Source organism: Mya arenaria, chromosome 11 (genome assembly GCF_026914265.1).
Source record: "Mya arenaria isolate MELC-2E11 chromosome 11, ASM2691426v1".
Taxonomy (NCBI): Eukaryota; Metazoa; Mollusca; class Bivalvia; order Myida; family Myidae; genus Mya; species Mya arenaria.
In genome coordinates this window covers 4,177,173-4,190,600 of record NC_069132.1, presented here as the reverse complement: position 1 = coordinate 4,190,600, position 13,428 = coordinate 4,177,173, and the positions used below count along the sequence as shown (strand labels likewise).

Sequence of the window (13,428 nt, the reverse complement as noted above, 5' to 3'; positions counted from 1 at the left end):
TAGAAATAACAGCAGCGACTGAGGACATTTCGGTCAAGTGAGAACGTCCTCATTTGACAAAAAAATAAATTACTCTTAAAATACTCGTTTTGGGCTAAAACATAAAAATAAATAATAAAAAAATAGTGGGCCTTAGTCGGAGGTGTCAAGGTCGAGTGTGTCGGTCGAGTGTGTCGATTACGAAATTCGCCATATTTTGTGTTTCGCACTCGATGCCTCATTTGACGGTCAACACCAGACAGAACCGTAAGCAATGTTGATTTACGTATATCCTGTGTTATAAGTTGTATCTATTCATTCAAATCATGTGTGATTATGTCGCAGTTAATACGAAAACAGTACAATAATGATTATGTAAGCAATGGATTTTTAAATATTCGTGATAAATAATATATGTCATGTATTTTCGCGACCATTCTTGTAAAAAATTACTAGGAAATTTTAGGACTGCGATTTCTGTAATGTCTTCAACATTTTAAAGATGTAAACTTAACATTCTGCTTTTAAGATTCACATGTTAATGATGTATAGTAACAGTACTGTACAGTAATGTATGACCAGTTGGGTACAATAATTGTTTGTTAAAATCACAGGTGCTTGAGGTTAAAATGTAATTGGATTCTTTATGAAACTATAGTATATGGTTCGCCAAATTAGCATTTTGACCAGGTTAACTAAAAACAACAACAATTTTTCTATGACATTAAAATAGCCGTTCTAATTCACCAACTAATTGTAACCACGCCCTACCAGGTCTGGGGGATAGTCTAGTCATTTTAGAATGACTAGGGGATAATCCAAATAATTGTATGTTGACAGATTTTTTTACGATTTGATATGGCTAATCCTTCACGTACAAATTGTTTTGTACCAAAAGTGGGTAGTTATTCCGATCATGTTTCCTGGTTAAAGCATATTGCGTCAATAAAATATCATATAAACAATAAATATTACCAGATAATGTTATTTCGTATTAGTTCCGTACACCAAAAAAAAATATCCAACGAATAATTATGAGTGCTGTGTTTTTTTTCATTTCATACCGTCAAAACATAACAATATATATACATGAAGGGCACCTGCAAGGCTGGGTTCACAGTTTTACAACAATTGGAACACCTCGGGGGATGCCGAGTTGTTACGATTGTATTTATGAGGTATATCTCGAAGCGTGCCGGAGATGGCCGAGTTGTTAGGATTTGCATAATTGTTGTCTGTGTCAGTCATGTTTCATTTTATTGGAAAGGTACATCCTGGGTTTAAATGCATGTAATGCTTGTTTTGAGCAAAATATCTTTGCACTTACATGGTAAAAAATGAATATAAACCTTTATTATCTATTTCAAACATGAAATACTTCTCTAAATACAATTTCAAAATTTTCAAAAACCCCCTGTTTTTGCACAAACCCGTTTAGATGTTAGGGATTAGAAGAAACCCTTATAACACGTCTATTATTTTAGACTAGTCTGGGGGTATATTTGGGAGATGGGCCTTACCTCATATATACCTTGGGTGTGGGAGCATGGGCATTAGCAATTGTTCTCTCAGGGCCCAGATTCTACCCAGGATTTGCTGGACTGAATGTCAAAGTCCCCTCTTTTCCCAGGACAGGGTGGGGGGGGGGGGGGGTTGCAGTTGACTGGTGCATAATATGCTGTCCATGTTTTTTTAATGATGTTTAAACAAAACATCACTAAAAATCCAGGAATCATACAACTGAGGGCCCTTCACAATAATTAAGTGAATCTTGAGGAGTCCCAAGGATGCACAGACAGTTTTAAAAGGGAATCTCCAGTATTTAATGGTAATTAGGACCTTAGGTTTTCTGTATCACTTATTCACTTCACTCAGGACATATCTCTTTATATCCATTCATTTTCTGTAATACAAATTCAAAATGATGATGCTTTTTTCTATTAAATTCATCAACATGCTTATTTTTGATTTTATAATCAATGAATTTTTCAAATCTTGCCATATTTTTCTATATTGGCTCACCTAATATACATCCTACCAAAATGGTATTTTCTGATTCCGATGAATAAATGCAGGGCGCTACACAAATATTTTTATCAGTTGACCCACAGGATCACCTACTCCAAAAAATTGGTGACCCTTTCGCAAAAAACAATTTTAATTTATTGTTTTAAAATAAACAAAGAATCACTCTACAGTCTTTTAAAAGCCTTTCCTCATCAAGCTTTTATTTCTATGTGGGAAATGACTCTGGAGCATCGCTTACAAATCACCACATTGCGAAATATTAATGACATAATTCACATCGCAAAAATGTGTTGCAGAATTCTCGGTCCTACTAAAACTCGACAAACAGAACTGGCCCTCAGGTTTGAAGATCTCATTACATTTCCATACTTTAGAAACAGAAATAAAGTTTGCTGTTGATATTTGCCAGGTGATGAAGCGTAATGGCAGCCCAAAGAAGATGCAGAGGACAGAACAGATGTGTCATATATCCAAACCTAACAACCTAAGTATGGACATTGCAATTTGTGCAGGTATTTTTGGATATTACTTGTAATAATATATATAATAATTAACAACATTATATTCTCATCAAATATGCAGAAAATTGAATAAATACTCTTGTGATACATAAAAATTGAATAAATAACACTTTTACAATAAACATTTGCAAGCATGATAATTGATATGTTGTTCATTATTATAAATCAAACATCCCACAGTGTAGACTGTTCATACACAGGCATTTGATCATAGCCAGTTGAGTTTTATGGGAAGTGGACAACTGAACCAAAATGTCAGGTACATGTCTAATGCCTGTGACTTCAGGTAAAAAAAGAGTAAATTTAACTTTGTTTAAAGACAACTGTGTTAAACTTCACTACTAAGATTCCTGATAATTGTTCTGATTGTGGATGTCTCCTGTTGAACATAATTTTATCTACCAAACCGAAAGATGTACTCCTTGAACACTATTCTAAGGCAAAAAAGGGTATTAGAATCCCTGAAATACGGAAAGCTTCGGGGGGCTTTGCCCCCATGTCCCCCCACCAGGGCTTTGCCCTGGACCCATCGGGGGCCTTGAGCGGCCCCCTGAACCCCACGCAGACATTTTCAGGATTGGCAACTTGGCTCTGTTATCATCCCTGAGGACCTGAAATTAGCAAATATTGGCATGTTTTGAAGTGTGTGTCGCTTACACCTGTAAAAGCTATTCTTTCTGAAGTCATTTATCTTTGGGGGACAATTTATAACAGTAGCAGTGAAAACGTTTGCAGATCTATATAAAAACTAAGCATGATTTATGCAGCACCAGTCAATTGAAACCATGCCCCCCCTCCCCCTCAGGGCCAAAGTTCCCCCCAGGTCCGGGAGTATACAAGGGAAAGCGGGGAAATGGGCCGTGTTTTTACCTTTTAGGTGGACCCGCAGTGTCGAGTGAATGCAGTGGTTTTGTTTTGGGGGAAAATAGCGGAGAATGGGCCTTACTTAGTTATCCTGGGGTCCGGGGCCATTTTTGCAGGGATTTTACCAGCAGTTTGTCCCAGCAGGCTGGTGATTTTACCCAGGATTGGCTTGACCGAAAGTCAAAATCCCCTCTATTTCCCGGAGCTAGGGGGCTGTGGTTACAATGGACTGGTGCATTAATCCTCTTTTTTTAGGAGAATGACCAGGGTAAAATGTGAAATTTGTATGTTGTTAATGTTAGATGTTAAATATGTTTATATTTTCTTGCATTTTTAAGGGACTCACTCGTGTTTTTGGACCAAAAATTGTTTTTCTGGTAATGCATATGCAAACACTTATTTATTATAATTTTACTCTATGATATCCAAATTGCAGAAAAATATATATATAGTGTATAATTATTGTATAAAAAAAGTATTTTACTTTTATAAAGTTAGGTGCGAACCCATGCCTGTTAAGTGAGGAAAAAAATAGAAACCCAATGCTTTCACCACTACGCCACCAGGACTTATCCAAATGTGATGGATAGTTTGACCTTTTAACAATACATTGATAAAATCTAGTGATCATGTCAATCAACCAATCACGCAACAACAAATATGTCATTAAGTGTCCATTAGTGGTCTCCAAAGAGGATATTTGAGCAAATATTTGTTATACAAGCACCCTTAATCCAACATTATTTTAACCGGTTAAAATTGAATTATCATCTATTTTAATGCTGTGAATGTTTGTGTATATTTTTATGTAGGAATAACATGATGGACTGATTTTAGGGACAGGACAAAAGTTAAAACAGTTGTTTTTAAACCACTTCATGCACACACAATTCCAAGTTCTAATCAACTTGGCTTACACACTTTAATATATAAGGTGAACAGATTCACAGTTGTGACATATTTGGACAAAGGCCTTTCATTTTTAAATGTCGAAATCTTGTTATATATTTTGGTAGGATGCATTTTTAGCTCACCTGTCACTTTGTGACAAGGTGAGCTTTTGTGATCGCCTTTTGTCCGGCATCCGTCGTGCGTCGTCCGTCAACAATTTACTTAAAAGACATCTCCTCCTTAACCGCTTGGCCAATATTAATAAAACTTCACAGGGATGGTCCTTGGGTGGTCTTCTAACAAAGTTGTTCAAAGAATTCAATTCCATGCAGAACTCGGGTTGCCATGGCAACCAAAAGGAAAAACTTTAAAAATCTTCTTCTCCCAAACCACAAGGCTTAGGCCGTTGATATATGGAAGGTAGGATCACCAAATGGTCCTCTACAAAGATTGTTCAAATTATGGCCCTTGGGTCAAAATTGGCCCCGCCCCTGGGGGTCATGGGTTTTCTCTATATGTTTATAGTGAAAACTTAAAAAATCTTTTCCTCTGAACTTACTTTGCCTAGAGCTTAGATATTTGGCATGATTCATTGTCTAGTGGACCTCTACAAAGTTTGTTCAAATTATGGCCTTGGGGTCAAAATTGGCCCGCCCCGGGGGGTCATGTGTTTTCTCTATATGTTTATAGTGAAAACTTAAAAAAATCTTCTCCTCTGAAATTACTTGGCCTAGAGCTTAGATATTTGGCATGATTTAACGTCTAGTGGACCTCTACAAAGTTTGTTCAAATTATGGCCCTGGGGTCAAAATTGGCACCGCCCCGGTGGGTCATTTGTTTTCTTTATATATTTATAGTGAAAACCTTAAAAAATCTTCTCCTCTGAACTTACTTGGCCTAGAGCTTATATATTTGGCATGATTCATCGTCTAGTGGACCTCTACAAAGATTGTTCAAATTATGGCCTTGGGGTCTAAATTGGCCCCGCCCCGGGGGGTCATGGGTATACTTGATATGTTTATAGTTAAAACTTCAAAAATCTTCTCCTCTTAACTTACTAGAGCTTAGATATTTGGCATGATTCATCGTCTAGTGGACCTTTACAAAGATTGTTCAAATTATGGCCTTGGGGTCAAAATTGTCCCCGCCCCAGGGGGTCATGGGTTTTCTCTATATGTTTATAGTGAAAACTTAAAAAATCTTCTCCTCTGAACTTACTTGGACTAGAGCTTAGATATTTGGCATGATTCATCGTCTAGTGGACCTTTACAAAGATTATTCAAATTATGGCCCTGGGGTCAAAATTGGCCCCGCCCCGGGGGGTCATGGGTTTTCTTTTTATGTTTATAGTGAAAACCTTAAAAAATCTTCTCCTGTGAACTTACTTGGTCTAGAGCTTAGATATTTGGCAAGATTCATCGTCTAGTGGACCTCTACAAAGTTTGTTCAAATTATGGCCCTAGGGTCAAAATTGTCCCCGCCTCGGGGGGTCATGGGTTTTCTCTATATGTTTATAGTGAAAACTTAAAAAATCTTCACCTCTGAACTTACTTGGCCTAGAGCTTAGATATTTGGCATGATTCATCGTCTAGTGGACCTCTACAAAGTTTGTTCAAATTATGGCCCTGGGGTCAAAATTGGCCCCGCCCCGGGGGGTCATGGGTATTCTCTATATGTTTATAGTGAAAACTTCAAAAATCATCTCCTCTGAACTATGAACGTTGCTTAGAGCTTAGATATTTGGCATGATTCATCGTCTAGTGGACCTCTACAAAGTTTGTTCAAATTATGGCCCTGGGGTCAAAATTGGCCACACCCCGGGGCTGATGGGTTTTCTCTATATGTGTTATAGTGAAAACTTAAAAAAACCTTCTCCGAAATCACAAAAAAAAGTAACGTCTTAATTTAAACTGCATAACATATTTAGTACACATACCAATTTTCAATATGGGCCACATACAACAATTAATAACAAATATACATATATAGATACACACGTAAAATCAAGTAGTGACAAGACCTTAGATATTTGGCATGATATATCATCTAGTTGACTTGTACCAATATTGTTCAATCTTTGGCTCTGGGGTCAAATAATATATGTATATGATGAAAACTTAAAAAATCTTCTTCTCCGAAACCAAAAGGCGAAGGCCTTATATATTTGGTATGAAGCATCGTTTATCGGACCTGACTATTAAGATTGTTCAAACTTTAGCCCTGGGGTCAAAATTGGCCACGCCCCGTGTTCATAGGCTTAGGTTTTCAATATTTGTATATACATTGAAGAATGTGCAATATATGACAGGTGAGCGATTTAGGGCCATTTGGCCCTCTTGTTTAATAAGCTTATTATTAATCTCTTGAATTTAATACTTAACACACCAAATAGTCTTGAATTTTACCAACAGTGCTATATTAAAAAAAAATTCTTCCAATCACTAAACAAATACTGCCTAAATGGTGTTCACATCATTAAATCTTTACAGCAGTTCTATATTGATCACTACTATTATTTTTTTTATAATTGATCACTTGATAGTTAAAACTGACTAGGTACTGTTCACAATTTAACAAAAAATTTATTTTAATCAAATAAGTTCCATTATAATTATAACATGACTGGTAATACTGACTAGATACTGTTCACAATCATAACACTGTTCCCAATCATAACACTGTTCACAATCATAACACATTTTTTATATTAAACATAAGTCAGTTCCATTTCAATCATAACATGATAGTTTATACTGACTGGATACTGTTCTCATCACTGAATCTTCAAAAACATTTTTTTGTTAAAAATTAACTGAAACAATTGCACACAACAGTTACTGACTCTGTGGATGGTGTTCACAGCATTGAATCTTTACACAAGTTCTTTTATTAAACACTACAACTATTTCACACGTCAGTCACTTCCTGGATGGTTTTCTAATTATTTAATCTTTACATGTGTCGACTATTAAAATTAACTGAATGTTGTGTTGATTAATAATCAAAACTATTTCCCTGAGGTCAGGTAAAACCAGTTAACTATTAGCCTTGGGAATTTCTTTGTCGTGGACATCATTATATCAAATGCATGTACAGTCATTGTAGGTGGCATGATTTCTTTCTCAATTTTTGACAAAACCTCTATGACAATGAATTTTTCCCCAAATTGTTTCAACATGGAGCCTGTCTTTAGGTATGGCGATCTCCTCTTCATGTTTACTTGCATTTTCAGCCGTTCGATATCCACGTACAGCCTTACGATTGTATAAGAGGGAATGCTTGTGTTAAAAATATCGGAGAACGTATCACTTTCATTTATTTTAATAAATGAATTTACTGTTTTGCTGTCCGAGAAATAGCTTAACTAAAACCAGTCCGCCAGTTTCTCGAGCATTGTTGTCAGGGCTTACAATTGGATGACTTATAGACTGGCTATAGAAACGATGAAAAGCTGAATGTGGAAGAAGTTGTCTTTTTTCCATGACATATTATTTTAATCGACGGGTTATATTTGGGGCGGAGGGATTAAAAAAGTTTGGGATTTCCAATTTCATTTTTTTTCTGAAGTTGCTTTTTTTGAGCGGCGGGTTTGTTAAAGCTGCACTCTCACAGATATACCATTTTTACAGCTTTTTTTTATTTTTTGTCTCGGAAAGGCCAAATTTGTGCATAACTGTCTGCAAACTAATGATTTAAGATTGCTGACAAAAAATCAGATGGTGGATTTTCATATTTCCGTTCGAAATTAATGTTTTATGGCCTAAACCATTACTAACTGTTTAAGAAAAATGCACAAAACATCATTTTTTTTTACTTAAATGTAAAAATCTGCGACCTTTTTTTTGTCAGCAGTCTTATATAAATGGTTTCCATGGATTTTCGCAACAATTGGTTGGTTCCAAGACAAAAAATAAAAATGTTGTCAAAACGTTCAATCTGTGAGAGTGCAGCTTTAAATGAACAATAAAAAACAATAACCAAATTAATAACATTACTTTTAAAATCAATAAAATGTCTGCTGGAAGTGAATCTAAGTATAGTTTTTAGATAAATAAAAGAATACAATTTTATCTATGTTGTTTATTTTTGGTAATGATATTTCTTGTTTTCTAAGACCCTGCCCTCATTTGCCTGTCGTTACACACTGTTTTACCTGGGAATGCTGTATCTAAAAGGGAGATTTTTCTCAACTGCATTATTACTGAATTATGTGATGTGTTTGTTTATTTCAGGCAACTCGGATGTTCACAATGGTCCAGCTCATTATTATGAGGACATTGCCCCAAGTTCAAACATTGGTAAGTTTGTGATTGCAGACTCTTAATGTGTCTTAACATTACTATAGCCCTAATGTTTCATAGTACATGTTGTATCTCAGTAGCTTGCCTTTTCTCACACACTGTCCTCAGTTGCCTGTCAGTTAACACTGTGTGTCTTCAATTGCCTTCAGTGGGAGTTTTTTTTATCAGATGTTTCTCAACTGCATTATTACTGAATTATGTGATGTGTTTGTTTAACTTCAGGCAACTCTGATGTTCACAATGGTCCAGCCCATTATTATGAGGACATTGCCCCGAGTTCAAACATTGGTAAGTTTGTGATTGTGGACTCTTAATGTCCCTTTACAATAGTACAGCCCTTATGTTTCATTAAGGGCTTCCATTAAGAATTTAAAACTGGAAGTAAGAATTTCCTGACCATCAATATTGGAAGATTTTTACTATAATTTAATGGTTTAAGTTTCCCTGAGTACAATTTCTTCTTTTCCAGTATTTTTTTAAATAGTATGTTAAAATCACATAATTTTGAAGCTATATCTTGCCAAATTCACAGATTTGTGTTATAATTACTCATTTTTCTCCAAGACTGATTGAAATTTTGAGCATAAAAGTAATATTGACACCAGGTTTTGATATTTTGAACTTTCAAACTTTTTACTTTGGAAGTTTCTTCAAAATTATGGAAGTTTTTGTACTTCCAAGGAATTAAGTTTGGAAGTTTTAACCCATTTCAAGGGAGTAAGATACTTCCAAACTTCCTTAAATGGAAGCCCGGCTGTGTCTTCAATTTCCTTCAGTGGGAGATTTTAATTATACCAGATGTTTCTTAACTGCATCATTACTGAATTATGTGATGTGTTTGTTTAACTTCAGGCAACTCTGATGTTCACAATGGTCCAGCTCATTATTATGAGGACATTGCCCCAAGTTCAAACATTGGTAAGTTTGTGATTGCAGACTCTTAATGTGTCTTAACATTACTATAGCCCTAATGTTTCATAGTACATGTTGTATCTCAGTAGCTTGCCTTTTCTCACACACTGTCCTCAGTTGCCTGTCAGTTAACACTGTGTGTCTTCAATTGCCTTCAGTGGGAGTTTTTTTTATCAGATGTTTCTCAACTGCATTATTACTGAATTATGTGATGTGTTTGTTTAACTTCAGGCAACTCTGATGTTCACAATGGTCCAGCCCATTATTATGAGGACATTGCCCCGAGTTCAAACATTGGTAAGTTTGTGATTGTGGACTCTTTAATAGGTGTAATATGTATATATTTACATAGGATAGCTTGGTGACATTAGAAACTTTCTTGACCATTTATTGCAGATAAGATGTGGGCATTTTTCCACACACAACCTTAATTTAGCATTGCATTATCACATATTTATATTTTTATAGGATTCACAATTTAATATAGTACTTTAAATGTAAATATATATATATTATAAATATGTGAAAGTTCATTTCAGGACCATTGATTCAATCATAAATGCCCTATGTCAAATTGGCCATTGACCCAAGAAGCACTAATGAGGTTCATGGGAATTATCCGTTAGATGAGGACAGTTATGATCATATGAATGTCAGAAATAATTTCATTGCTTTTGTATAAAAATAAAACATTAAAATGAGCACAATTGAACATATATCCTTTCTTTGACTTAGAGACATTCAACTTCACTCCGACTCAGGCACCTGGTATGGTCCAAGAGACATTTTTCATTAAGTGTTTTTTTCAATTAGTTAATACATATATTTAGATCAAGGTCTTGCATTCAATTGTCAAAAATAAAAATATATCCTTGTGTGGGGATTTTCTGATTATGACTTTGTCGTGATAGATATGATTTAAAATAACTACTAATAATCTTTCTCAAGCATTGCACATCTATGACAGATTTCAGATGCTGAAAACGTTATGGTCACCGTTTCTTCTGTTCTCCAACAATGCTGCTATCACTTCTTTGTTCTCCAACCAGCTATCGGCGGACGATATCAAGTCCCAAATTAGTTTGAAATTCATAATGTTTTATGTAGCATTTATACAAATATTTTATATATTTTTAAAGGAGTTAAGCACCATCCAAGGAAGTGACAAAGAACACCTTGAAGCCAAACCCCAGCTGTGGAAACTGGTATACAGAAGTGCTTCAGGTTACAGAAACGCCATTCCAAGTTGGATTAAGAGACTGTTATCAAGCAAAACAAATGTTTACATAGAAGGTCTTTGACAGTGGTAAACAGGATTGACAGCTACAGCAACGCTGAATAATTATCACCAGTGTTGTGGTTTGTGTCATGGTTTTGTTAAAGTAAGGAATCAGTCTTTATGTGAAGTGTCTAGGCCGCATATTTCAAAATTCAGCTTTTGAGATTTTTGTGTAGCAAACACCATATCTTACAACACAGATGTATAACTCTAAGTATTGATCATGAAACATATGTGAATATATAGAAAGAGTAGTCAAATAAAATGACATCATCTAATCATTTTTATTTTGGGTGTGTAATGTGAAAATGGCATGTACTTAAATAAATGAACATATTCTTAAAATAGGCATTTTTAATCATATGTCAACTAAATAATAATAATGTATCGTTTATTTGACCAAGGTGTAATGTAGTTGAAATTTCTTTTTTTATATTTTTATATGCAATTATCTGCACTAGTCACTGTAATATTTGGTTTGATGAATTACATGTATCATGATGTAGAAATAAAGGATAAATGTTTGTTTTTTCAGTTCACTTTTGTAAAAAAATCAACGAGTAAGCACCAAAGTTATATTTCACAAGTGTAATTTTCATTTTTGTGTCGCCTGAAAAGACGACATATAGGGGTTACTTTTGTCGGCGGCGGCGTTCGCGTCCCATTTTCGCTTGTCCGGGGTATATCTCCTAAACTATTAGTGGTATCAACTTGAAACTTCATATGTACATAGATCTAATTGAGGGCAAGTGCAGTGCACAAGAACTGTTACTCTTGCTTCCATATTTTTAGAGTTTTGCCCTTTGTTATTTTTCATGCTTAAACTTTTGTCCGGGGCATATCTTGTAGAATATAAGAGTTATCAACTTGAAACTTCATATGTAGATAGATCTCATGGAGGGCAAGTGCAGTGCACAATAACAGTAACTCTTGCTTTCTTAGTTTTAAAATTATTGCCCTTTGTTAATTTTCATGCTTAAAGTTTTGTCCGGGCCATATCTTGAAGAATATAAGAGGTATCAACTTGAAACTTCATAGCTAGACAGATCTCATTGAGGGCAAGTGCAGTGCACAATAACAGTAACTCTTGCTTTCTTAGTTTTAAAATTATTGCCCTTTGTTAATTTTCATGCTTAAAGTTTTGTCCGGGCCATATCTTGAAGAATATAAGAGGTATCAACTTGAAACTTCATAGCTAGATATATCTCATTGAGGGCAAGTGCAGTGCACAAGAACCGTTACTCTTGCTGCCATATTTTTAGAGTTATTGCCCTTTGTTAATTTTCTTGCTTAGGTTTTGTCCGTGGCATATCTCGTAAACTATAGGAGATTTCAACCTGAAACTTATTCCGTAGGTATATCTGATTGAGGGTTCAAATGCCACCTACACTTGAAAGTTAAATGGCAACATCATTGTCTATAAATGAATAAAATGCCAATCTAACAGCTATAATGTCGACAGTAAATAATTCGTCAGGCGACACATCCGACTCGCGGAGTTCTAGTTGGTGTTCACAATTGTGAAATATATTGTGTTTCAAAACTGAAACAACTTTTTTTAGTATATGCCTAAAATTGGTATATTGAGACATTTAATTGCATTATATTTCCACGAAACGCCATTGATTTTGTGTCACAGCCCTGTGTGCTCTGAATTTTGTTTTGGATAGCAGAGCAGGCTATAATTTCAAATCAGTAAAAAAATATCGAATTGATATTTTTACTGTTTCAAACAATCAATTTCTTTCTCACTGATATATCCCTAAAAACCACTTGAAAGCATATATACTAAACATCTTTAATCTCTTTAAGTGTAAAATTATAAACTTTTATATACCTTTTAATATTGTGTTAAACAGAAGAAGTGATACATTTTTTAGACTGTATATTCTAAAATAACTAGTGTATTTTGAAAGAAAATTGTGCAAAATAACAACAAAAATGGTACCTGCACTATTCATTTATGTAATGGCAAAATATTTGTTTATTAATATGGTCATATGCAACCTTACATGAATATTCTCATAATAAATGTGTTTAGCAAGTATGTTTTCCTTGTGAGGCCCCCTTTCAAAATTGTTCGAAGATTTTAATACCATGCAGAACTCTAGATATCATGGCAACGGAAAGAAGAACTTTAAAACATGTTGGCAAATAGCTAAGTTTCGGTCTGGAGTCAAAATTGGCCACGCATCGGGGCCACCTGTTTTATAAATACAATATTATCATATAGGTAACGTCTTAGCTTGGCTGAAACTGCATTTGTTGGATCATTAGTTTTTGATTGTAGCATCATGTAGTAGTCTTACCAAGAATGTTCAAATAATGCCACTGGGGTCAAGCTGTTCCTGCCCAGCATGTCACCGGTTTCCTGAACAATAATATAGGAAAACCTCGTCTGAAACCACAAGGCCAAGATCCTTTATACTGGGAACGTTTAATCTTAGTATGGTCCTTAAAGATTGTTCATTAGAAGTAACCATGGACATCCTCAACAGCCCATAACTTCCTTACGAATGACCAACTATGATCGTTTAGATAGTCTCGTCTATGTTGATTTGCCTGGTGTCAAATTTAGCCCCGTCCAATTTATGTATGCGATACAAATGTATTTTAAAACAAAGTAATTGAAACTAGACGTCGAGACTGTGTC

The 13,428-nt window shown here is 35.0% G+C and overlaps 1 protein-coding gene across 3 annotated transcripts; it reads left to right on the top strand.

The window, feature by feature from the left end:
* Positions 1–11,301, top strand: LOC128207263 (uncharacterized). 3 transcript variants are annotated; one of them, XM_052910090.1, is made up of 7 exons: positions 1–246; positions 2,417–2,495; positions 8,516–8,581; positions 8,807–8,872; positions 9,437–9,502; positions 9,728–9,793; positions 10,636–11,301. In XM_052910090.1, the coding sequence occupies exons 2-7, from the start codon at positions 2,420–2,422 to the stop codon at positions 10,659–10,661; spliced, it is 366 nt and encodes a 121-aa protein (XP_052766050.1). In that variant the 5' UTR covers positions 1–246; positions 2,417–2,419; the 3' UTR covers positions 10,662–11,301. The 3 variants fall into 3 exon arrangements, with proteins under 3 accessions (XP_052766050.1, XP_052766049.1, XP_052766051.1); XM_052910089.1 differs by having other exon boundaries at positions 2,417–2,519; XM_052910091.1 differs by lacking the exon at positions 9,437–9,502 and having other exon boundaries at positions 2,417–2,519.
* The last annotated feature ends 2,127 nt before the right edge of the window (positions 11,302–13,428 follow it).

Coding starts and splice junctions, on each gene's coding strand:
- LOC128207263 (XM_052910089.1), top strand. CDS start 2,420: ATGAAGCGTAATGGCAGCCCAAAGAAGATGCAGAGGACAGAACAGATG. Junction 8,582..8,806: donor TGCCCCAAGTTCAAACATTG/GTAAGTTTGTGA, acceptor GTTTAACTTCAG/GCAACTCTGATGTTCACAAT. Junction 9,503..9,727: donor TGCCCCAAGTTCAAACATTG/GTAAGTTTGTGA, acceptor GTTTAACTTCAG/GCAACTCTGATGTTCACAAT.